General features: G+C 37.6%; 1 protein-coding gene across 2 annotated transcripts; it reads right to left on the bottom strand.

Moving 5' to 3' along the window:
- Positions 1–709: 709 nt before the first annotated feature.
- MAK (male germ cell associated kinase) lies at positions 710–27180 on the bottom strand. 2 transcript variants are annotated; one of them, XM_086740224.1, is made up of 13 exons: positions 27127–27180; positions 26067–26188; positions 24957–25036; positions 23001–23133; positions 22735–22906; positions 18222–18389; positions 16158–16478; positions 15093–15283; positions 13293–13423; positions 11506–11637; positions 8471–8545; positions 5988–6116; positions 710–2233 (listed from the first exon to the last, which is right to left on the bottom strand). In XM_086740224.1, exons 1-13 carry the CDS (start codon positions 27178–27180, stop codon positions 2079–2081), a joined length of 1863 nt encoding a protein of 620 aa, XP_086596350.1. In that variant the 3' UTR covers positions 710–2078. The 2 variants fall into 2 exon arrangements, with proteins under 2 accessions (XP_086596350.1, XP_010123187.2); XM_010124885.2 differs by lacking the exon at positions 8471–8545.
- Between the last annotated feature and the right edge of the window lie 385 nt (positions 27181–27565).

Below are 27565 nucleotides of genomic sequence, written 5' to 3'. Positions count from 1 at the left end.
GTACAAAGCCTATTAGCCTCTTATTACTGTTTTTTCTTGCTGTTTGCAAGAGGAATTTCTTAACACTTGTCATGCTTTGATTATGGGCAAGTAAAGGCTGTTACCGTTACATCAAAGCAGTCTGAATGTTCATTAGCATTTGGTAAGGACAGCATGTTTCTTCTAGCCATACTTAGGGCCATAAATAGTGCCTATTTATTTTTCTGCTTTAGGTGACTTACGGACATGCGAGCTATGGACACATTATTAGTTAATTCCTTGACCAGACTGTGATTTTAACTGAGTCACTGGCATCTTGGACTAGAGATGAGTGATTCATTTATCTTTTTTTTTTTTTTTTTTTTAATTATAAACCCAGTGCATTTATGCCTGTTATAGAAAGTCTGAGGTTATCATTCATTACCATAGCCAGTTACAGATATATTCTACAGATAAATTAAGATGCACTTAAATAGCATAGGGACATCTGTTAGTACTGAGGGAATGACAAATACTTAAGCCTAGACCAATCGTAATTCAATTAAAGTCTCTAGTGCATTACTAACCAGATATCCCTACCCCTGTACAGCTCTTCCAGTATTAAGGTGGCATTTTCTTCAGGTGCAATTTTCATAACAAAATACTTGACTTCTTGGGACAACTGTTTTAGATTAAGTTGGTTTCCAGTAAGTTAACATAACCCATATATTACAGCACATTAGGTCAACAATAGGAATTCAAATTTTAATCTGCAGTTACAAAAGCCATACATTTTTTTACAATGCTTAAAGTAATCATTAACAGTTTAAAATCGTTAAAGAATATACTGATTTTGTACTTTAAAATGGCAAGTTTAATGTAACTACTAAGTCTAAAGCATCTATTCTAAATGCAGCTGTTACCAGAAGTAGCCTAGCTCAACATCCTAAAAACAATTTACTGTACACTGCAAGGTCCTTTGTGGGATATTACTGTAAAACTTAGCTTAGAAGCCAGGGAAAGTACTGAATGAGCATACAAAGACTGAGGTATTGCGTTATTAAACGTTTGTGTGTGTTTTCAGGTACCTAAGCTGGCCTTTTAGATCTAAATCAAAAAGCAGCGTCTTTAAAAAACAGCCCAATAGCCTCCCTCACGCAGGTCATTCAACTTCTGTAGTTTAGTTTGATCACCCAATAAAGAGATTTAGAAACAAGAGTTTACTGGTAATTTATGCCTTTTTGTCTAATTTACCCTTAAAATGACTAACAGACTGCAGTGATTCAGGCTCCTTAAAATGTCACTGTGACACTGCTTTAACAAGACAGATGGAAATCTCCACAGATCTTTGACCAAAAATGGTCCTAAGTTAACCATAACAGCGGAATCTAATTTTTAGGCTTCACTACAGCATGGCGAGGTAAGTCTAGCGCGCAGTACTTGTTTAGCTATTTTCCAATACTGCTATATCATTCTATAGCCATATATGGGCCAAGTTTTTAGACTTTCCTTGTGTAGTATTTGTCAGTGGTTTGCTTATGTCCTACTACAAGGAGTTAAGTTCTCATTGCTATTATGAATATTTGTGCATTACAGACTCTAAATAACTCTTAGGTGAGTTCTGAAATCCTTCTATGAGAGTGTGGTGTTCTTCATCAAGCCTGATCTGTGCTTTCACTCTCATCTTTCTTGTAAGGAGCCAGCCTAATACCTGAAAGCCTGGTGCTGCTCTGCTTTAGCCCTGCTTCTAGCTGCTTGTACACATGAAAGCAAGCATGTGCCACTAGTGGACATTGCATTGGGTGAACAACCACAACAGTTGTTTTAAGAGTATGATGATAGGAGATCCATCTATAGAAAAATGTTGAGTGAAATCTACTTCTCAGTAGTTTTGGCAACATGTGTAATACAATACTTCAATAAATCCTATTTTATAGCCAGTATTTTACATGGTATGATATGTATTATATTTTTCTTCCACAGGTAATAGACCACAAAGTCTTTTTTTCTTCTTTACTATTGCATAGTCTTAGGAAAAGTTAGAGCAAATAGGCATTTCAGGTTTCCAGTTCAGGAGAACTGAACACAGCTCACATTATATCTACACAGGATGGTGTTTTCTATCTGTTTCCTCCGTATTTGGCCGCCCAGTCTGTTCTTCCATGTACTGGCTGAAGTGTTGGTGGGCGAGTTAAAATATTCATGTTTTTTGCTGCTGAATTGAAAGCAGGACCTGGTAACTGAGCATGAGCAGCTTTGGTTTTCCAGGAATAATCTGAAAGGAACAAGAACTCAGAATTAATTATGACTCAAAAGGTACAATCAGAAGATGATCAGAGGGCTGGAGCACCTCTCCTATGAAGAAAGGCTGAGAGAGTTGGGGCTGTTCAGCCTGGAGAAGAGAAGGCTCCGGGGAAACCTTATAGCAGCCTTCCAGTATCTAAAGGGGGCCTACAGGAAAGATGGGGAAAAACTCTTCAGCAGGGCCTGTTGTGATAGGACAGGGGCTAATGGTTTTCAAACAGAGGAAGGTAGATTCAGACTAGATATAAGGAATTTTTTTTTTTACAATTAAGATGGTGAAACACTGGAACAAGTTGCCTAGAGAGGTGGTGGATACCCCATCTGTGGAAACATTAAAGGCCACGTTGGATGGGGCTCTGAGCAACCTGATCTGGTTGGAGATGTCCCTGCTCCTTGCAGAAGGGTTGGACTAGATGACCTTTAAAGGTCCCTTCCAACCCAAACCATTCCATGATTCTATTTCACTTCTTTACATATAAAAGAATGGGAGCTTAAAGATGACTTGTGGTACTCAAGGCTGCTAACACAGCCGGATGCTTTGGTCTCTGATACACTGTCTATGCGTGTTTTCAGATGAGGTTAATGTTTCCTGTAGTTTGTGTATCTTATTGGTAATTCTCATCTACTGGATGCTTGTTTTGCAACAGTCCCTTGAGAAAACACTGGGACTGAAATTCAGTAGACAAACTGATGTGTATGTCTACAACAATGTCTCCTATTACAAAACAGCTACAGAATGTAAGTGTTTTCCTCTGTCTCAAATATTTGAAAAAACACGTAACATCACTAAACTTACTAAAACCCAAACATCCTAGACAGAAGGACAGCTTCTGGAGCCGCTCTTGTTTCTTTTGGAATTTTATGCCTTTTATTCTCCTCCTGCTTAGCTGAGAACTCCTGGAGTACCTGATTGTGAGTCCTCTTCATCACCATTTCTGGTTTCGCTATCAATTTTGTAGGATCCGTTCCAAGTCTTTGGGCTTTTTTATCCCTGATATTAGCATCCATCTGGTCTCAGGCACTGGGAGTAGTGCACTAATATATTCCCAGCCTTCCTACTCAAGATTTCCCCTTTCTGCATTTCAGATAGTCACTACTTCCTCAAGCTTTATATGATTAAAGTAATTGCCCTGCTGCAGGAGCTGACTGCTCATGGCTTTCTTCATGTTAGTCACCAATTCTGCCATTTTCCTAAGCCATTTAAACTAAGTCATTTGGGACCTCTCTGTTATATATAAGAAGAAATCCTATTAGTATTTCTATATATAGAAGAAATATGTATACTTCTGCTACACCTTACTATTGTTTCCCTAGGATTCCTAAAGTATGTCCTGCCCCTTCTATTCCTACTTTCGTAGCTTAGTTTTATTAGCTATTAATGATATATTTTTTTTTTAAATTAACGTTATGGATAAAATGTGCCTACATATCATTCTGTTTCTTATGGAAAATCACATTTTTTAATGTTTTTTTTTAAACAGGGAGTTGAACTTGTTAAGAAATAGGTGAGGATGAAGACATTTAAAAAGGAGGAATCTCAGGGAGCTGAAACTGGGGGTTGGGTCTCCACCCCTTTGAAAACTAATACTGTTCCTTTTTATTGTAGGCTGGCATTCCCTATCTTTCATCAGCAAGCACGATTCCAGCCTACCCGCTCTTGGCAATGAAGGTCACTTTTCTCGGGTCTTGGCATTTTCCTCAGAGAAACTGATCTTTTATACTACATTAAATTATTTAGATTATGGCATTAAAAAACTTAACAGAACAAATGAAGAGAGCAAAAACAATTGACAGCATAACTTATTTCAGTTTGGATAATACAAAGCAAAGGGTCACAAAAAATGTTAATGTTCAAATACTGACAGATAGGAGATAAAAACCTGCCATTTGCTTCGTCCTTATCTTTCTTCCCATGCAAGTCTGCAGAGTTCAGGCTAAATATGAGGGGTTTAAGCAATAGGATTCTTGCTCTTCTCCAGGACATGGAAGAATCTCTTAATTGACCTCCATCGGGCAGCCTTTCTGACTTTTACTACACATTTTCCATTTCTAATTACAGATTAACAGTGAATTTATTTCCCTTTGGATCACCATATGTAATTCCTTTTCACTCTCACTATTCACAGCAGTCTAGAGATAGTTGCAGATTTTGTCCTCCTGTGAACTTCTTGATCCACACACTGTGACAAATCAAAACACTTGCTGTTGTGTTTCAGCGGTGAGTTGATAAGATAATGAAGTGCAACTCCGGCCTTCCCTGGTGGGCTTCTGATCAACTCAGACTCAGAATATGTGTACATCTAAGAGTATTTTGTATATGCGCACCATCTCCTTCCTTCCCTCCCTCTCTCCTCACAAGTCACTTACAAGTTCCCAACGGGAACCGGTAACTCTAAAGAGCAAGTCATCAAAAAGACAACATTATTAAGCAGGACCATATCAGATTGGTCTTCCACAGGCCCTTTAGTTAAACAATTCGTGATTTGTTTAGGGCCTTGCTATTTCCTCTAAAGAGAAGTGTGCTGTTGGGTTTGGACAATGGCTCTAAATATTGACTCAAAAACCTGCTTCTTTTGCATCCTGAGCACTTCTGTTAATCTTCTCTGAACTGGAAACAACACAGAAAGTGCTCACAATGTCATCCCTGCCATAGGGGACTGAAGGGAACAGTTAACATTCAGAACAGATTTCACATTGTTTTTAAGTGACAAAGCGTACGGTCTTTTAATGTGCTTGCTCATGTAATGTACAGCTACATCATCAGTGTATCATAACTATTAAGAACTGGTTATTTGCATTCTCTTTGTTTGGCTTTTACCTTCTGTGACGTAGCAACATTGAAAGTCTCACTGTTGTGAGCACTCTTGTGATATTTTGTGGGTGCAAGAATAGCGTCATCTCTGTATCCACAGACTTACACAGCCAACATAGCGAGATGAAGACACAGCAAAAACCTACCTTACATGACCACTGCAGAAACCACAGGCCAACTAGATAGGGCCAGTAAATAAGAGAGCAAATAATTTTAATTTTCTGCTTATACCATATATGTAACATTATTTTCTGTGAATTTACTAAGTCACTTGATGAAGGTCTGTGCCTTTTCTGAAACTGTGGAGGCCACTATAAGCATGGATCAGCATCATTCAATTGCATGAAGTGACATTAAACTGATTAAAGACCCACACAAGACAGCCCCAAGCTACATGAAAGTCACTGTTAAGAAAATTCCTCCAAATCCATTAAAATACAAGGCTTTTTCAAAAACTTGAATTTATCTGTTTTGCATACTTACTAGTTGGTGACTGTACCAGTTCCTACTAGCTAGTTAAATCATGGATTTACATTTGTGTGCAGTCTACATGACCATTTACTATAGAGTTGTGGAGTTACATATTTTTACAATTCTGCTTAGCCCTTCACCACTAATGAACAAATTGAAATTTGTTTAGCAAATGGTCCAAACCTTCTAGACCTATAAAAGTTTTCCACCTTTATTTTCTCTTTTACCTAACAGGTAATAGTAGCAATAGTTGCTCTAGCTATCAGGACTGCCTCTAGACACCTACATTCAATTCACTTATGTAAAAACCAATTTATGCTCAAGAAATTTATTTACAAAACCTGAGGAAAACCTTACTAAGGGCTAATCAATCTTTGAGGAAGCATGGGAAATGAACCTCTCTCTTTGTCTCAGACATGTATGGTAAAAGGACGTTTCTTACCTGATACAGGTGCACCAAGAGGAGCTAGCTGTATCCGTTGTCCAGCTGATCCAACTTCTTTTTTATTAAAGGAAGGGATATATACTCCTGATGGGTTGTAAGCAGCACCACTTACAAAGCCAGGATTTCCTGTTGACATTACAGAGTTTTAGTATTTTTCAGTTGTATTCAGAAAACCTTGCCTATTTATAGTAACTTCAAAATATATTTGCAGTACCAGAAGAGTACTAAGCATGAGTGTTCTTTAAAAACTCCCTAGTGCTTGTCTGTTGGAAAAAAAGTATATATTCATTCTTTGCTTTGTATATTAGTCGGACCCTTTACAGCACCTAACACTCACCAAGTTGCAGATCCAGGACATCTCATCAGCAATTCAGTAGGAATAAAGACAGCAGAGCAGGATGAACGTTTCATTAGTACTTTCATTAAACTTGGACCACACAGAAATGTTTACACGGAGTTTTAGTGAAAGGTAGGCGCTTACCTTTTACTTGCAGCTACTTGCTGTAAGTAAAAAATTTCTTACCTTCTCCATGTCTGTCATCACTTGGGACAGTGTTAAGACTCTGCTGGCACAATGTCCAGAGAGAGATGCTTTTCTCTAGTGGTGTGCTTCTGTATTCAGTAGTATTATATTTGTGAACTACAAGGCCATACACGTAGTTTTAATTTGACCGTTATAATGTGTGAACATTTTTATCATATTAATACTCAGTATGGTTTCAATGATAGTTGCAGTAAACACACAATGCCTGATTTGATGGTTTTTCTGTTTCCTAAATCTGTGGCCTCAGTGCAATCCCAGGATGTTCCTCTTCACACAAACACTCCCAGTCCTCTCTGGTAATTTCAGAGCTTAGCGCAGTGGATCTAGAAGCTGCAAAACTGGTGATCTACAAACCCTAAAACATATCCTCAGCTTATTACAGCTGTCTTGGGTCGCTGCATACCTCCTTGTTCACAAACAAAAAGCATTCAGCAAACTCAGTTTTGCCAGCCTACCCAAACGGTCACTTCTATCAGTCCCACAGATAGTTGGGTCTTCACGTGGCTACTCTGTGTCCAGTTGATGCCAGTGTTCAACACAGTAAAGAATAACGCAAAAGTCCTGGTGAAAAATACAACTTTATTAAGTATTCTAATAAAATTTAACTTTCTTGTAGTCTGTAAGTTGTTCTTCCTTGTCAGGAATTTGCCTGAAAAACAAAAGCAACAGTTTTAGTGGTTTGTTCACCCGCCTATACACGTACTCCCACCACACATATATTCTCTTATTCCCCCAGTTCCCAATTATTTTACTGGGAGTGGTTCATAGCTCTGATAGCTCAGTAGCATTCCTTAAAATTATGAGGTCTGAAAATAGGAACATGACAGGCCTCAATTAATGTAACCTCAAAAAGACTACTTTTGTCTGCTGCTTATCTACAGGTCAAGCAAATCTGTCAAAAATTGCTCAGTCAGTTTTTGGTTCTCCTTACCTCTCAATGTCCAGTTTCCTTTATGATCCCTTCCACAGGAAATGGAAGAGTGCAGCTAGGAGGAACAGCCTGGGTGAAACAGTCTGGAGGGGTGATCTTTTGCTGGATGAGAACAAGGGAAGGAAGGAAAAAAAAGTTCAATATAAAATAACAGAATAACTACAAATAATAATAAAAAAATCTATTGAAAAGCACAGTTCCTTACCTCGGACCACTGCTGTACAAAAGAAGGAGTTCTTGCTATAGAAGTATTAATCCAGGAGGCATCCAGGAGGTCTGGCAGCAAGTGTACAGGCAACCACTTATAGCCATGATGTTAGTAAGCGTAAGCGTGGCCCAGGCTGTATCCCCTAACCCAAACAACACAGACCTGATTCTTCATACAGTCACTGTATCATCTGAGCTGGGTAGTGAGTTCAGAAAACCCAATGAATAGTTGCAATGAGACATACCGCACGGGCAGTACATGCCAGAGGGGGCAGAAACTGGGAGAGGTGAAACATTCCAGCAGCTTTACAATGCTCACAGCAAACTGTGTGTTTACACACAAACTAGGCTGCCTGGAAACCCAAGTTTCCACCCTCTTACACCAAGTTAACTCCACCAAAATGTAGGCAGAGTGCTGTCAAATCAGCGTAACAGATACAGAATCAGAATACAGTCAATGGCGCAAGTCCCAAGTGCTGTTAAGAACAAGCAGTCCTTCAGGAGAGGTGCATATGGTGCTTCTTTGGGATTGCTTCACCATTATCCAGCAACAGCGTAGTGACATGCTGTGGATTATAATTAGGGCAATAAAATATTCTCTGCCTTTTAAAGCACAGTAAGTGCCAAGATTTCAGAAGAAGTCACAATGAAGAGAGCAAGATTTGACAAAACTGATTACAACTGAAAATAAAATATACAATCATCTGGAATCTGCATTATAAGTGCAATTTTTACAAGAAAATGTAAAACATAAACATGATATGTGCAAAGAACTAGGCTATAATTGCTATAAATTACCTTTTGGATCCTCTAATTTTTCATTCAACCTTTCCTTGCATGATAGCTTTTCAATAGGTATAATTAAGTTCTCATCTGTAGACAAGGAAAATGAAAGGAAGAAAAAGATGGAAAGACAGAACTTTAGAAAAAGTGTATGAAGAGCCTGGCTAGGTGATGTAAAAGAAATGAGGGAAAGCAGCAAGAAAGAATAAATAACCTGACATTTTTGTTTTCTCAAGCGGGAAATGTTACTCTAACTAGTTACTTTACAAGATCCTTTCTAATAATGGAATAAAAATGTGATTTACCAACAATGCAATCACATTCCAGGCACACAAATACATAAGTCACAAGTTTAATTACTCAGGTATATCTGCAAAGCTGATTGATCATAACCTTACAATCCTTCATAACTAAAGCATTTGTAACTATTTGCTCTTATCTTTTTTTCCACTGTAGGGCAATGTTGTGGATTCGGAAATAAAAAAAGCACTTAAATAAACTAAACATAGTTATTTAAACAGTAAACAGCACAGTGTCAACTTTCAATTCTGTCAATATAAAAAAAAAGAAAACATACATAGTTTACATAAGTTGTATTTCTGTGATCGGTGCTCCAGCTATCCTGGTTTCATGTGTGTCTGTCTTAAATGTTGTTTCCTCCCTGGTATATGAAACATCACACGCAATTTAACAAACTGATGGAAGTAATACCAAGGATCTTCAAATATACCAAATGATCAGTTTTAGTTTTTTTTTTTTGTTTGTTTTCCTTTAAGCTTTTGGTGGATGCTCAAAGTGAGCCAGTTAGACAAAAGCAGGATTTTTATCATTAGCATTCATCTTAATTTTATTTTCAAGGCAATTCAGTAGGTAGATGTCTCACTTATTGATGCATACTTTTGGAAACAGGTCTTTGCCTTTTTGTGCCTAATTCCCTCGTAAGACTATTTTATGAATATATTAATTAATTCTGAGACATCCAGATACTATATTCTGGAAAACAAAATGGTACATATGATTGCTTAGTCTGTTCTATTCCATCAAAATCCTGGTAGGTGCTGCTATTTTTCCACTTCCTAAAATCTTTCACATAATTTCAGACTAACAACCTACAGCTCATGTGACTTTCAGAGGGGAAATCAGGTTTGTTGACACTGCAGAATGGCTAATAAAGTTCATTTAAAAAGGGGTGCAGCATCTGCATGTAAACAAACCTTCTAAAGTTCTTTCTGTACAAGCATGTGAGGCTAGGTGGTTTATTGGCATTGAAGTACTTGAGAGTGACTTGTGTTAGCTGGACAATGGCTGCAAAGTTGTTAACAAGGTAACCTCCCATAATCATAGAATAGTTTGAATTTGAAGGGACCTTTAAAGGTCATCTAGTCTTACCCCCTGCAAGGAGCAGGGACATCTCCAACCAGATCAGGTTGCTCAGAGCCCCATCCAGCCTGGCCTCCAACATTTCCAGGGATGGGGCATCTACCACTTCCCTGGGCAACCTGTGCCAGTGTTTCACCACCCTCAGTGTAAAAAATTTATTCCTTGTATCAGGTCTGAATCTGTCTCCCTGTGCTTTAAAACCATTACCCTTCGTCCCATCAAAATAGGCCCTGCTAAAGAGTTTCTCCCCATCTGTCTTTATAAGCCCCCTTTAGATATCTGTATCTTCCCTTGTCTCTTATGGAGGCAGTGTTCAAGAGCTGCGTCCAGCTCTGCCTTGGAATCCCTTTTTCAATTACGTCAGGATAAGATGATGCCAAAACAAACTTACCAACGATCAGTATCGTCTCCTCGGGTGACACTTGTGACAATACTGAAAAAGACCCTTTGAAGTGATTGTGCCCCTTTACTGGTGAGGCTGCACCTTGAGTACTGTGTTCCATTTTGGGCCTCTCAGTACAAGAAGGACATTGAGTTACTGGAGCGTATCCAGAGGAGGGCAACAAAGCTAGTGAGGGGTCTGGAGAACAAGTCTTACGAGGAGCGGCTGAGGGAACGGGTTGTTTAGTCTGGAGAAAAGGAGGCTGAGGGGAGACCTCATTGCCTCATCTACGACTACCTGAAAGGAGGTTGTAGGGAGGTGGGTATTGGTCTCTTCTCCCAGGTAACTTGTGATAGGATAAGAGGAAATGGCAGGGGAGGTTTAGGTTGGATATTAGGAAACACTTATTTACTCAAAGAGTGATCAGACACTGGAACAGGCTGCCCAAGGAAGTGGTGGAGTCACCATCTCCTAGAGGTGTTCAAAGAACGTGTAGACGTGGCACTTCAGGAGACGGTTTAGTAGGCATGGTGGTGTTAGATTGACAGTTGGACTTGATGATCTTGGAGGTTTCTTCCAACCTTAAAGATTCTATGATTCTATGATACAGGGTGACAGGACTGTGTACTTAAAAGAATAGGGTTGGGTGGTCAGAATATAGCTTTTAGTCTGGAGTCTGATGCTTTCCTCAGTGAATTTTTAAGACAGGCTGTTTTACTAGTCTTAGTCTTCGCTGTAGAAAATGCTGATAATAGCGTTCTTCACAAAACGTAGTGCCAAAAGGCACCTTACTGCAAGTTCCTTCTTGAAAATAAGGGGACTTTTCATGCAGCAAAATATTTAGGACAAGGCTTGTAGATTGTTAAAAGACGCGTTTAGAATATAGGCAGTACTTCTATTACATGAGCACACCACCACCGTCTTTTCAGATGTGAGACTGCTGTTTGATTGTGTTCCACAGCACACTGACCAGGCAAGTAATGAGGTCAAACTATTGCCTTAAATTAACACAGTAAAATAGTGGTCTAAGGGCATTATGGGCTAAATTTATCTTAATAGAACTTTATAACAGGGGCTGGTCTGTACTTCCTTTATGCTTTGAAAGCAAAATACATAGTTTACACGTGAAGAAGTTGTTATTTTAAGAGTCTGTCATTAAAACAGGGAAAAAAATGTTAGCCTAGAAAGCTAAGCCTGATAACAGAAGTTATACCAGATGGTCTTAACTAAATTAATTAAATAAAGTATTATGATGATATAATGTGACCACTTTTAATTACACTTTTACCTGTAGTATTTCTGTTGAGAGTCACTCCTCCTCCAGTATGTGCCAGCGGTTTAGAAAACAACTGGTTGTTCCAAGTTCCATGCGATCCTTCTTTATTGACTGCTACTAAAGAAACATTCTTAGGGTTTACACCTTAGAAAACAAATTATAGAAAATGTTATAAATATCAATTTTCAACCATAATTCAACCAATGAAAAATGGACATTTCTAGAACAGTAAAACAACACTGACTTATTTGTGGTATAATGTAAACACCATTAATGTCCATTGATTATGTTAGATTTTTCAGCCAAACCATGAAAACTAGAGACACTGATTTAAGAACAATTCTCTTCATGCTCTCAAGAGAACTTTTAAAAGCCCTTTTAGTATAGTTACTTGGTTTCTATAAAACCATAATCTCATTATTGATATTTTTGACTCTCAAACAAATAACACAAATTAAATATACCTATAAAAATCAGAATTCTCAAGGCTGAAAATAAACTATTTCTTCAAGGGATAAGTTAAAAAGTAGGACAAAGAGGTTTTAGTTACTTCAGCATGTTACAAGCATTACAAGAGTTAATGGGATTAACACAGCATGAAAGCAGCTCCCAGATCTAGTGGTAACAGAACTAACAAATATGGTCTTTGGGGCTATTATTCTGTTAAGTGCTGAAATTAATTGTTTTTTACATCTATGCTTTTCTCATTGAAAATCTACTAAAACCAGAGACATTAGAAGCATGCTTAAAAAAAAAGATAAGAAATATAGATGAACTTTCCATTTGTGTTGCCTTTAGATAGGGAAGCTTCCCCCCCTGCCCCACCATTTTTTTTCTTTTTCTTTTTTTTCGTTTGGACTTAAACTGTTGAGTCTCTGAGCATCCTATTTAACATTCAAGAAATGATTTCATATTCAGAAGTCATCACTGGCCTAATGAATTCCTGAAAAATTAGTGATACATTGTGACAAAACAACCTGCCTGATAATCAGGAATTCCTCTGTGAGCCACCTAAATTCTTATATGTGTATTACAGTAGAAGTCATGACACATGTACTGTAATTGTGCAAAGTATTATGTTAATAAAGAAAAGATACTAAGTGAGACACCAAGAAAATAATCTGATTAGAGAATATATTCAGAATACTAACTGAAGGAAATAATATTGTCTTTCTCCTCCTTTCTATACTTATTCCTAGCAATTACATAATTTCACGTTATTTTCCTGATAAAATCACCCAAATTTAGACTATCCTATGTGTTTATTTTTAAGGAGAACGACTGCCTTGGGAAGGGAAGTGAGTGTGTAAATTCCTACCAGTGTGAGTGGCTGAACACTTTTCTAAACATCTCCTACCAAGAAGGGTAACTGTGTTTAAAAAACCAAACCTCCTGACACTGCAAAACTGAGAACTATGTACTATATATATATAAACATATGGGCAGTTCCTTTAGTCCTCAGATGCACTTGCACATGGGTCAATCAGGATGTATTCCTAGGAATCCAAAAGATGCTGGATTCATATTACTGAAGGTTTTATGTGTTACTGGTCATAAGAGGGCCTGGGAACTTTCATGGTGTACAAAGCAGTGCTGAGCTCTTCCACATTTACATCGCCAGGAACTTCTGCATCAGTTGTGATGAGGTATGTTCTAGGAAAGGCATTTAGTCCAAAACTTGAAAATTTAGCCTGGTCAAGACAAGCAAAATTATCCAGTCTGAAATAAAAAGTTCACATGTACTGTATGTAGATCGTTCACAGCTTGTATTTTTCCTACGTATTGACTTTTACCCTTACCAGGTAGGTATCTTGATTGTCTTAGGTAGTACTGTTTTGCTGATGTATTTAATCTTCCAGAATCATTTCTCATCAGAATCTTATTGTCCCCTCCTGGCTGGATACAGCTTGAAGCTTTTGGTTCTGGCACACTGAAAAATCAAGTGTTCAAACAATGTGACCAACTCCAGCTTGGAATACCACAAGCAGACCTCAGCCTGAAGAGCGCAGTGCTCTTCTCTTACCCTACTTTTATCAGTAGAATTTATTCCTACAAAGTAACAGCCAAATCTCATACCTCATGAGAATTTGACCTGGGACTTTGAAGGAAAAAGTGTATCCAACACTACAGAACAAAAACAAAGGTGGGTAGGCGTGGCAGAACTTAGTACCAAACTTAACCAACAAAGGAAAGGAAGCTAGTATATATGATTTTAGTAAAATACAGTTTCTTAATAACATGACAAACACCTAAACCATTGTGTTGGTTTTGTTTAGCCGGGGGGGGGGGGGGGCTATGGTGGCAGCCTCTGCAAGAAGCTGCTAGAAGTTTCCCCTTTGTCCAGTGGACTTTGACTGCTGGCAAGGCCTGTGCCAACCAGTGATGGAATGTTCAGTGATAGTGCCTTCGCGATAACTTATTTAAGAAGGGGAAAAATAAAATTAAAAAAAAAAACAACCAAGCAAAACAAAAACAGGAAGAAGGTGTGAAGAAGCAGAAGTCAGGGGCAGAGAGGGGGAGGTGCAAGCCTTTGTGGGCCTTGTGGCCCTCACGCTCTGGCCTCCTGCTGCGTGGCCGTCTGGGCCTGACTCGGTCCAGCCTGGCCACAAGAAATTAAGAGAGGAGATGTGAAGAGAATTTGAGAGTTATCTGCCTGAGCTGATTTTCTTTTGAGAGGAACGGCTGCAGACACCAAAGTCAGTGAGAGAGAAGGAGTAAAGTTGCTCCTGACAAGATTTCCCTGCACCACAAGATTGCTGCCGGCCATGCTGGAGCAGGCTGTCCCCTTGCAGCCCACAGAGGAGCAGAGATCCACCTGCAGCCCGTGGAGGACCCCACGTCGGGGCAGGCAAATGCCTGAAGGAGGCTGTGGCCTGCAGAGAGCCTGCGCTGGGGCAGCTGTTCCTGAGGGACTGCACTCCATAGAAAAATGACCCACGCTGAAGCAGTTCCTGAAGGACTGTAGCCCATGGAGGGACCCCAGGCTGGAGCAGGGGAGGAATGTGAGGAGTTGTTCCCCTGAGGAGGAAGGAGCGGCGCAACGTGACGTGTGATGAACTGACCATAACCCCCATTCTCTTCCCCCCTGTGCTGCTTGAGGAGTGGGGAGGTAGAGATAATTGAAATAAAGTTAAGCCTGGGAAGAGGGAGGGCTGGGGGGAAGTTGTTTTGTTCTTTTTCTCATTATCCTGCTTTGGTTTTAATAATAAACAAAGTTTTCCCCAAGTTGAGTCTGTTTTGCCCATAACTGTAACTTCAGTGATCTCTCCCTGTCCTTATCTCAAACCTTGAGCCTTTTTGTTATATTTTCTCTCCCCCGTTCCCTTGGAGGGTGGTGGGAGTGAGTGAGAGGCTGTGTAGCTTGGTCCCAAGCAACAACCATACAGTGCCTGAAATTAAATTTGATTCAGTTTGGGTATTACTGGTGCTATATCAACACCAAACCCAAAGCTGGTCTGCTCATACAACATTTTGCATTCTTGCAAAATTTTGGTGACTGAAGTTTTTGCAGATTTGTCTTAATCAATCTATAAATCTACTGCACACTCTTTACTGAAAAAAAAAAAAAACAAACATTATTTTATAATTATAGGACTTACCTAAAAAGACATTCCTTGTTTTTCTTTTCTTTTAATAGTGCAATGCTAGGCTTCTTTGAACATGACATCCCAAGTTCAGTGTCATCTAAGTCATCCCAGCTATCCACAGCCTTTACCAAAGTCTGACCCCATCGTCTTCTGCAGTTTTTAGGACCTACTGTACCATTCTGAGGGCCACTAGCTGCTTGTGTCTATTTTAAATGAGGAAAAAAAAGCTTCCATTAAATTCAAAAATTTTATATTTTGTCTCTAGTTCTCTTCCTGACAACCGCTTAAGAACTTTGAGTGATTTTTTTTCCCATTGCGTTGTGCCTATTTTGGTCATAGTCTCAGAACAATTTTAAGCACAAAACATAACAATAATGCCAGCAGTTAATTTTCAGTGTAGCTGGTTTGGACCTTAAATTGCTCAAATCTACCTGAAGTAGTGAAATTAACTATTTGCAGACATAGTTCAATGCTCACGCTCTACTACTGGTATCTTGCTGAACTCGTGCTCTCAACAGTGGTAGATAAATTGTCATGAAGTTCTGCACGGTGGTGCAGAGCAGTCACGGCAATCACTTTCAGGGTTTAGGAGTGCCAATTGCTGTGGCCCCGAAGTAAATATAGCAAATAAAAGAAGTTAGTCAGGCCTTTTCTTAACACTCTCTTCCAAAGCAATTATTACTTGCTAAATTCTTACAAGCTTAGGAACTGGATTAACTTGCTCGGTCATTTTCCTGCTGGATGCAAGCAAAGTTGTCCCTTTCCACTTCTCTATTGTACGCTAACAATATTTTTGTGAATTGTTTCTCAAAGTTCAACAAACGATAGCCGTCGTAACTACATTACTGCGTAAGTGTCAGTAAAGACTATTAGAAATGAACATACATTGCTGTTACAAGCAATCTGTTCTTCTGATTTGCTGTAAAATTTCAGTAAGTGGACAGTTATATCCCTAATTAGTCCCTAACTATCTATCTGAAAAAGTATGAAAAGTATGACAACTTTCAAGAGATCAACTGGTTGAATATAGTAAGAAGTTTTAACAAAATCACTAAGTATTTATTGAAGACAACTTACTGGTGATGAGTTTTTGTTGATAGTTGGAAAAAACGGTTGTGCCTGTGTCTGCTGCTGTTTTGGTACTTGCTGGTTCACTGTATTCTGAGGCAATTCAATTTGCTGGAGAGGCTGGTGGTTAACCTTTGACAAGGGCGGTGGCTGTGTTTTGTCAGGTACATCAGGTGAAGTCAGAGGTTCTGGCTTGGATATAGCTTCCAGTTTAGGTAAAGCTGGCTTTGGCTCTCTTGGCTGAACTGGTTTAATAGGAGTCTGCTTCTCCAGATACTGTGGAGGAGGTCCTAAAACTTGGCCAACTTGAAAGTAAGGGTACTTCAAAGCCTGAGTAAGAAGATACAATATACTAATTTTACTGCAAAAAGTTGACTTTGGTAACCTCATCAAGGATCTAAGCAGGTTTCTGAAGCATTTGAGCAAGCTCTATAGCACAGTTACAAGATGGATGCATAATGAGATAACATGTAAACAGTGTGTATTGATAACTGTCAGTTCTGTATTTTAAACTCTCCCTGTCATATAATTTAGTAAGATGGATCCACTTATGCATGTTACAGCAGTCACATCCTTTCTTTCCCTCCTTTACTTCTATGTTTTGTGGAGTCTGTGTTTTGAGGTGCATTTTACATTCAACACCATTCTATATTCATGCAGTAACACATCTCCATCTTGAAAAAGGTTCTCTCTACTACCTTTACCATATTATTTATTGCATGCTTCCACTGCTAACTATGTTTTGGCAACTCAATGAACACAAGAAGTGTGGTGATTGCCACTTAATATTAATTTATGGGGTTTACAATTAAAGGATGTTAACAAGCAAAGTTTCTCCTTCATTTTCTTACCACCAGCTTTCCCTGTTTTTGTTTTGCTTTGAAGTACATACACTGTGCTTGCTTTGCCTTCATGATGGTTATCAGGAAACTATAATATCTGCCTTCAGGCAGATGTGTATTTTTTTTCTTCTTCTCTGACCTTTTCACGTCCACTGCTAGACACACAGCATGGACATACCTAACACAGCTGCTCGCGTCAAAACAACACACTCTGCTACTCCTTCTGGGTAGGGTCCTACTCTGTTAATTCTCAAAGAGATGTTTTGCCTCAGCTGTACTTGAGAATTGCTGCCTTTGTACACATTTCCATGTTTCATTAAACTCTCCTTTTTGGCTGTGGATTACACAACTGCTGCAGCTGCTTCCTTGATAACTCACTTGGGCAAAAGCTGGTTATTTGCTTTCATAAAGCACCATGCAGTATTCTGTGTAGAGATATACAGCACTGGACTACAGTTAGACCTCAGTGACTGTAACAATAGATATGCTTCATAAAGCAGAGAGAAATGGATGCTCTACTTGGTACCATCTGCCTAACCACTTCTGAATCACTTACAGTACATCCACCTAGGATAACTTGCAATATGCCCTTTTTCCTTCCCAATTGTACTCCCCTTTTGTACCTTCTAAATAGGATTGCATTAGGTAGAATTAAAAAAAAAAATCAGAACAACAACAAAAATCAGCAGAATGTAACCACCTTTGGTACCTGAAACATGTTTTTTAAAATTAACTTGGAGAAAAACAGTGACCTTTGGGACCTACTGGTATGTTCTTCACAAAGTTCTTTCCTTATCACTTAGTACAGTTTATGTCACATCTCCACTAAAAATAATCCTTAGCTCTTCCGCGCTGCATTCCATCTGCAGCTTCACAAAAAAAAGCAAAGCTTAATTTTCAATATCCCCCTTTGTACAGACAGGAGATGAAACAGAAGACAGCAGAATTCAGGAAACTTGCAGCTCACATATTTCTCTGTCCTGTACAGAGGAAGTTTTAGAATATACCAATTCAGAAGACAACACTGCAGAAATAACTAGAGTTTATGATGTCTGCTGAGCAAACTTTAGAACTTTCTCTCCTCACTTCTCAGTCTCATTGCCAAAGTCATCAAAATGAGGAGACATTTCTCTGGCCATCAGTATTATCACAATCAAATGGTTTCTGTATCTACGATGTTTTAACAATACAGAAAATTCAGTCTTATACTCAATCATTCAGGTGCTCAGACCTGACTTGCTGTAGGTCTTTTCTTTGGATTCCAGTTCAGCATATCACTCATAAGCCGTATTGCTTCATTGCTTGCATTTGGGATGAGAGTTTTTAGGCTTATAGGGACACATTGTGGGAAACGGAAATTCATGGCAGAAGCAAGGTGGTATCCTTCTGGCCAGTCACTCTGTTTCAAAGGAAAGAAAAATGAGTACCAAAAAAGAGCAAAGACTATATATCTTTGAGGTATTAGATCAAATTTAATGTTATGCAGTGTCAGTCACGCTTGGTCTGCATAGCTCCTTCCTGTATAGAGGAAAACAAGCATTCCTACTTGCCATTACAATTATTACACCACCAGTGAACACAGCATCAGCCTCCAATGGCAGTCTTTCTCAAGCTCTCCTGTAGGTAAAGGTCGAACTGTCATTGCGGCTACCACAACTGGACATATATCTGGAGAGGAGAGTGCAGCAGTACAAGGAGCAGTACCAAACAACCCATCTACCGAGAAATGAGCTCAAACACCTGGCTTCAAACACCTTCTTTATGGGAACAGTAGAGGTGAGGCCCTTCCACCCAGTATACCATGGTTGTGTAACTGCAGCCTATACAATACACCACTGATTCCACCATTAAGATAGTTAATGATTAAATTACAACTAGACACTATTGCAACAGAAGAAAGGCATGACTCCCAGATGAAAACTTTTTTTTTTTGAGTGTTTAACTTTCAGAAGTAAACCCTGAATTCCTTAGTTGCTTGATAATTGCATTGTTTGAATACTGAATCATAGGGTTATCAAGAGATCATCTAGTCCATGCCCTTGTCTCTTCCTGACAGGTATTAGTCTCAAAAAGCATGCAGTTTCCGGCACTCCACAACTGCTCTAAACAGTCTATTCCAGAGCTTAATTCTCCTCAAAATTAGAAAATACAGGTTTCTCCTGCTACAATGCAAGACTATTGCTGAGTGTGCTGTCATCCATGGATACCAAGAAGGACTATTTCCTTCTTCTTTCTAGAACAGCCTTTTTATACATTAGAAGGTGTATTTCTTCTCCTGTCTTCCAATCATCCCTTGTATAGGCTAAAGAAACCCAAAACAATTTAATTCCTGGGTCTAGGCTTTCTAAGCTTTTCTTTTTCTCTGGACTCTGATTTTTCGCTCTTGAAAAGCAAAACTTATAACTGGGTATCATATAGCAAGTGGAACAGAAAGATTCATTCGTACATCAGTGGACAATACTCCTTTCTCTACACACTGGTATGATGGAGCTCAAACACCTGTTGCAACAAAACAAAATACTGTTGACATACAATGCACTATATAGTTCCTACATCCTCTTCTACAGGTATGTTAGCTGGATAGTTAGCTCAGATATTTATGCGGCTAGTTGCTCCTGCCTAAGTACAGTACTCTACACACTACTGAATTTATTTTTTTAAAGCTACATCTCTAATTTTATAAGAGACTCTGAATTCTAATCTTGTCTTTTAACATACTGAATCCTTCCCAGCCTGCTATCTACCAACTTAAGAAGCAAAATCTACTCTCGGAAGGCTTTTAATACAATTTTAAAATTTCATCAGATGCAGAACAACTCAAGGGTCCTGTTCAATCTATCTTTCACTTCAAATGTCAATCAGTAAAGCTTACTCAAAAGGCTTTCCAAACAGGTAGGCACTTAACATACAGTTTGTTTATAAAAATATGCTGATGAGAATGTTACGAGGTACAGTGTCAGAAACCTTACTGAAGGCAATGTATGATATTAATGCTTTTCCTCTATCAACAAAGCTGGTTATACTGCTACAGGAGTAAATTGGATTGATTTGATATAATTTGGTCTTAAGATATCACATTAGCTATTATCTTGTAATGTACATCAACAACTTACAGTTTGAGCTCTGCTAACATAGTCCATGGTAATCAGAGAACTCTAATTATAAATCAAGTCTGGTCAAAGTAAGTCTCAAGACTTCAAGTGACTTCCTATTCCACTTCAGAGAATAATTTGTTCATTTAAATTAATGGAGGTATACTCTTTCCTCCTTTCCTCCATCTCCCTCCTTTATTGGAGTTGCTGACATTCTGTCTGCCAGAGATAGTGATAAAGGAACGATTTAGAACAAAGTAGCAAGGGCTTAGCATTGAACTGGTGAAGTACAGGGATAGAGTGAAAATAGTACAACTGCAAAAATGAAAAATACATTTCACTTTATAAAAAAAGAAATTGGAATTAGAGTGCCATTGCAAACTTTCAACTAATAAAAATGCATTTCATTAATCTCTCCTCTTCATATTGTCATCAGCTTTTTCATTAATTTGGCATACTCCTAAGTGCATCATCACTGCCAGTACGTGAATGGCACAACTTATTGCTTATTTTATAAATAAAGCAACATTTTATAAGTAAAGCAACTTCCTTTATAAAATAAAGCAAAACAGTTACCTGTAACTATTTAAAAAAACCAAACTCACAGAAGTCATTAGTATGGTATTATGGACTTAAAGAAAGGCAAGTTGGAATGAAGATAGCTTCTGGCTGTAATTCCTGTAATTCCTTATTGCAGAAGAATGGAATAAATGAAAAAGTATGTCTGAAAAAAATACTATTTATAAAACTGCCTGCAAAACCAGACTATTAAAATAACTGCTTATGTTTTTCTGAATGCAGAACAGTACGTCACTTGTAACAAATGCATCATTTGTTGTGATAATTCCTATAATTATATTTAAGTACTCTTCTTATACAGTGATGTCCCTGAAGAATGCCGTAGCATTGTCATAAGGAGATAAAGTTCCCAAGTCTGCCCAGCAGATGACAGGGGCACAAAGGAACTAATTACAGCTTCCTGATCCTAGAGGGCTGATTTACAGTCTCTCTAACCTTTAGGGTCTTTAGAAGAGGCCACAGTTTTCTCTGAAATACTCAGCGGGTAATGCTCCTTGCTTTCCCAAGCAATCAGCTTGCTAGTCAGGGAACGACAGAGTGTAAAGTCACGATCTGCTTCTGTTCAAGTCCTTAGACGGTTAGTGAAAAACCACAGCAGTTATCTCAGCACAGCTCTGCTACAACACAAAGCGAACATCTCTCTCTGACCTCCCTGCACTTCCACAACTTGTTTATGCTATACATTGAAAATGTTCCAGAAGCTAGTTTCAAGCTATTCTATTCTAGCTAGAATATCTCTTTCGGAGATATTCTTAATACACACCAAAACGTTGCTCTTGCTATCCTAGACTTGTGAGCTCCTAAAGAAGCTTAACATCTGTGTTTGAAAACTCAAGTCTTAAAATACTGCTCATATTACACATTATTTCTGATGCACAATTGTCATAGCAAGCACTCTTTCACGCATCATAGCAATTTTCACTTACTCCTCTAGACTCAATTTTCACTTCCACAACATATCTATAACTCTCCACCTCTGATCTTTTGCTCTCTGCTCTGCCATGAGCTTGTACCTGTGTCTCAGTATGTTCACTTGGATGTTTTCCCACCACTTCCAGCTCTACATGTTCCTAGCTAAGCTTCTGTTTTAAGTTTTCGGTTCCTCACTTCTCTATTGATAACAGCTCCTTTACCGGACACGAACTATGCTTTATTTTATATAAGTAGAACACCAATGAAATGGATGTTTTTCTACCCAGCCTTAGGTTTTCCAGATCTAGAAACTCTGCGTTCAGTCAGTTATTTCATAAAGTTCTGTTTGCACTCATAAAGTACTGATATACATCTCCCATCTCTTACCTTATTCTCAAAAAAATATTTATATGACATGTTGGTTTTTTTTTTTCAGTTTATTCAAAATTTTGAAGGTAAGCTTATTATTTTCTTACATATTCATGTATCATTTGCTAAAACAACTTTTAAACTAAAGTAAATATAATTGCATACAGTTTTATATGCACTACCCAAACTTTCCTTGTAATTTTAAATAGTATTTAGTCCTTCCAGAAAAGAATTGAAAATAATTGTTTCCTCTCTAAAATAATACACATTTTTTCTCCATTATTTTTTATTGCTAGTAACATTTTATGAGAGATCTGTGATTGAGATCAAGTGTTTCCTTTACGCTTTAAAAATAAGAAAAGCATAATTTGTCTTAATTATAGTATCTTCTACAAGCTCCAAATTCTAGGTGCCAGTCTCAAAGAATTACACTTTCAGGGAAGGACGGCAGATCTGCTGTGACAAAATGAAATCCTAGGAGACTTCGGATTTTCTTTACAATATGCATAGCTTTAACTAAATTAAACAATTTTATCTGGCTTTCATCAGAGGAGAGCAAGGCTATTTATAATGGTACGATATACAACGGATGCTAATATACAGCAGAAGATTAGCATTGCATGCCTTAATGGCAGCTTAAAAGAAATACAGTTGAGAAAACCTGAAGTCTGCACAAAATATACTAAAGCAATAATTTGTATGTATGTTCTGAGAGAGAGATAACATTAAATGGTTTATACATTTAACTTTTTTTAAAAAATGCGATCATGTGAGTTTTTCTAAAAGTCTTACCTTTTTTGGAGTCCCTAATACTTGGCAAATTTTGAAGATTTCATCTACTTCACTTGTGCCTGGGAAAAGAGGTCTTAGTGTGTATATTTCAGCCATTATGCTGCCAACTGCCCATATATCAATAGGTGAGCTATAAACAGATGATCTTAGCAAAACTTCAGGAGCTCGGTACCTATAAGGATGGAAAGAAATAATAGATACATTAAAATGGTAAGCAGGGAAAGGTAATCACTTAAGAACATGTATTAACTTCTTAATATACTTACCACCTGGTAGAAACATAATCTGTATATGGCGGCTGAGATCTCAGTTCTCTAGCCAAACCAAAATCTGCTATTTTCACAAGTTCTGGTCCAATACAGAGAAGGTTTTCAGGCTTCATATCTCTATGAAAAAATCCTATAGAAGACCAGACAGAAAAGAATGGTAAATAATTGTGTCATCACTTCTTAAACAGTGATCCAAAGTTTACTTTGGGATGTTTTAGAAGAGTATATTTTGTTTTGTTTTTTTAAATTCAAAATAAATGAGCGGTAACTCTCCCCCGCAACAAACACAGACATTCTTCCTTCAGTGATTATTACACCAAGTATCTTAAATTAACAAATGTAAACTGTCATTAACACACTAAGGAAAATGAATTGGCTATTGCAGCAATATCAAATAACAAACCAATTTCAAAATGAAATACTGCAAGAACTACATCTGTTTTGTCAGCTTTGTATAATGGAAAACTAAGCATCTGACATTCTTGTTTGATTTATAAAATTCCTTGAACAACTTTTAACTAGTTTGTTTAGTATTGTGACAACAAGTTGCAGATACAGACATTTAGAAGATACCAAAATTTTGATGTTAGCTTGGGAATGCTAATATTAGTAATGCAGGCATATAAAGTTTCTTTAATGCTTAGTGTTGGCTTGAGCACCTATGTACCTGGAGAGCAGTTAAATAGCTGAGAAAATAAATTGTACTGTTTAGTTGGTGTACACAATTTATTATAAATCAATTTGAAATTCACTTGCCACACTAAAGCATTCGATTTCTGCATGAAGAAACTGACAACCACTGTAAGAAATTGCCTGAAATTATTACAGTGAAATGTAAGTCTTCAAATTTATCACACCTGTAATTCCCAAACACTTATGTCAAACCAAAGTATTAACACTGTAACTCAGAAATGGCAGTTTTTCATAAATTCTCATTTTCTCATTTATTTCATGTAGAAATGAGGAAGGAAAAGAGGGTGCTAATAATGAGAAAACAGTATATGACTGTGATCAGAAAGACATGAAACAGCGATTTCTGGGTATTTGATAGTACTGAACAGAAGTGATTATTTGAATCCATCAAGAGGCCTCACCAGGGTACATAAAAGCCAATCAGAGATCACTGGGAACATTGTTTCTTATTTAATTTTCATTTAATATTTTATTCTCTTTGGAAAGATTTAGGAATACCAATGTGATGTGAAGGACAAGTAAAAAAAAAAAAAAACCAACAAAAAAAAAACCCAACAAAAAAACCCACAAGAGTTGTGCAAGAGACAATTACTACTTTTTTAAATGCAAAGGAGCTTAATACCAGTATTTCAGAATGCAGTTTACAGGCAGATACTAATTAGAGAGATGATGAATTAAAAGTTTTGTAAATGCTATGAAACTTCTTGTGCACACAGCATCCCTTATTTAGACTGTTTAGACTATTTAGACTTAGAAAAGGCCCATCTCTTAAAATATTTAAATCCAGGTTGTGTTTGATAAGAAGACAGTCTGAATTCTTAGTGAACAAGTTATTTTAATATTTTTTTAGATGTAGGTTATCATATTAGTTATAGTATCTCAAGACAGGAGAAACTGCCATCTGTAAATTATCAATGCTCCTTAAATAGATCTTTTTGAAGAAACAGCAATGCATAGTATAGCACAACATACAGGTTTCTTTAGTTTGCTTATTCATCCAGTAACGAACATGGAAAGAGTACTGAACAGTGTATGAACAATATCCAATGCTTTCAAAAAGAAAGAGGAATATCTGATTATAGAAGAACAAGTTGTAACTTCAGGTGTGGTTTAAAAATGCACCATACTTGAAGCAGATAAGAATAATTTTATTAGAGAAAATTAATAGCCTTTGCTAAGTATTTTTATTCATGTTATTATTTTGCATTATCTTATTTTCTAAAAAAGTGCTACACAGTTAAACTCTAGTATGAAACCTACCGTGTTTATGGATAAAAGCTAGCCCTTGTAATATCTGATACATCATGTTTCTGATGACTGACTCAGGGAACAACTTGTTTCTGTGAAGAAACAGATTAATAACTTCACATAATTTTTTTTAAAAAGTATTTTCAGAACATATGTATTTCTTCATTTTGCACAACACATCATGAACAGATGAAAACAGACCCGTTAAGTCTTGCTCACAAAGTAAGACAGATGCAACTCACACTCATCTCAAAACTCACTTGCTGCCACACCTTAATTTCAGTAATTTTAAGATCTGCTGAGAGACTTCTCTGCAGAGAGGTTCATGCTCCTATCTCTTCTATAGAAGCTGGTTGGCCAGTAGTGTGCTTGAATGTGGAATGCACCGTAGCGTAGCAAGGAAGAGATCGCACAGTGTAGCGCTGTGGTAGGTGTGTTGGCCAGTGGTACCCTTAAGGGAACCCTGATTGACAGCAATGCTTCTCAGCTGTAGGGGAACATTGTGCTAATATCACTAGGAGCTATCTCAGGATGCAAACCAAAGAGCTTTGCACATTAGGAGATAAAGGTGCATGCCAGTGTTTGAAGGAAACATATATTAAAGGCAAAAGAACTCAGCAAAGAAAAATGTTATTGAAAAGGCAAGTCCTATTGAAAGTCCACCTTGCAAGCCGTGCTATGTACCGTCTGTCCAAGATCACAGTTAGTCCATACGTAGGTCCTTCTTACAAGCATGCATGCATGTACATGCAGATGACCATCCCCACCTTAAGCCAAATCCATGAGTACAACCAGGATGAACAGTGTTTATCTGATCCTTCATACATTAAAGTGAAGGCTAACAAGAAAAAAAGTACCTGGAATTTCTCTCATGGCTCTACACACCATAGACATGCAAGCTATCACATTAACATCTGAACAAACTGTTACTTCCAAAAGCCTTACAATATGCAATATTGTAATGCGGAATGCTACCCTCAGGTAAGTAGGCACAGCAACTCCTGTTCACATCAGTAGGGCTGCAAGAAGAGTCAAAACCAGAAATTCCAATGTGTTCATCAAGATAGCATAAGAATCATTAAATAAGGCATGATAGCACACTATTTGTTTTGTGAGACATACCTGTCCTTCATTAACTGATAAAGATTTTCCTTCATGTATTCAAAAACAAAGTAAAGGTGGTCATTTTCTCTTATGACTTCTTTCAATTTTATTACATTGGCATGATTTAGCTTCTTCAAAGACTGTAATAGAGCAAAATAGGGCTTCAGATAAGGAATCAAAGTCACTGTTATCAGAACTAAATTTTTAACATGTAAGAGTTTCTAGCACAGAACTGACAAAACATGTCCATTTGATAGTCTGTATTTATCTTGTAATCTCTGTTTCAAACAACAACAAAATAACATTCTAAATTAATCTCAAAATAAAAGCAGTTACGCTATTAATAGCAGTTTAAAACTTCTATTTCTAGGGATTACATCACAGCTGAGATGAAGATTAACACAAAAACCTAATTCCATACAATGAAAGACAGTTGTGAAGCTGTAACAGCTCTTGCTCACAGAAACAAATAAGAAAACCTAGCAACTTTTTTCTTATGAAATTTTCACGAACAAGGATTTTCTTACTGGTGGTCTTTTTGGACATCCTGATTATGTGCCATGTTCAATAAGTTAAAGCTAAATTATGGATATCCAAATCCTTTGTTAAGGAGTTTTGTATATACAGAAAATCAGGTGCCCAAAACATGAAATTACTTGGAATTTAAGTCCAGGATTTCAAGTGTTATTCTATCACTTGGCTAGCAAAAACTCCCAGTGCTTTCTACAAATGTCCCAAATACAAGATATAAAGATTGGATACACTCCTAGAAATCTGCCAGTAAAATGAAAGAGCAAGATCATAAAACACAGAAACACACACAGAATCCATTTCTTTATCATCTCTCAAAGGCAAGAGGCTTGGCTATGAGACGTGGCCACTGCCTGAGAATAGCAGGATATTCCACAAAGCAGAAAGAGCTCTAGGAGTGCCAGCAGCCCATGGTTTTGTACAATCTGTCACTGCCATTTAAAGAATTCAGAGTTTGGCCTTATGCTTGGACATTGTAGATGTCCTTTTCCGTCATGCAAACCTAACCAGACACTTATTTTAAAAAGTGTTATGTTCACTACTTTACCTTGACTTCTCTCAAATTCATGCATTCATCCCATGAATAGAACTTTCTTTTCATTCTGAAATATAAGTCCAAAATAAAGTATTTAGTAGCGTTAGCTGTCTTTTGAACTCAATTGAAAACATTCTAGGGTACTCATCAGCAACCTATTTAAAAACAAACTCAACTCTTAGAATTGCTAGAAATTTAAGCGTTTGATGATTAATCACTGCAAACATATTCTTAGAGGAGTAGTTAGCCAGAAACACCATGATACTCCAAGATATTTAGAAAAAACATCAGGCACACAAAATCTCTTTGCATCATTTGAATTGTGGTCTTAATAACAAGGAAAGCAATAGTGACACTGCATATAAAACATGGATATTTCAAACCAGAAAAATAACTTCTTCGTGCTTACGTTGCAGATTCTAGGAAAACAAGAAAGTTTTTTTTGAATTCT

The sequence above is a fragment of the Chlamydotis macqueenii genome, chromosome 2 (genome assembly GCF_036417535.1).
Source record: "Chlamydotis macqueenii isolate bChlMac1 chromosome 2, bChlMac1.mat, whole genome shotgun sequence".
Lineage (NCBI taxonomy): Eukaryota > Metazoa > Chordata > Aves > Otidiformes > Otididae > Chlamydotis > Chlamydotis macqueenii.
This window is presented reverse-complemented; position numbering and strand designations above follow the sequence as displayed.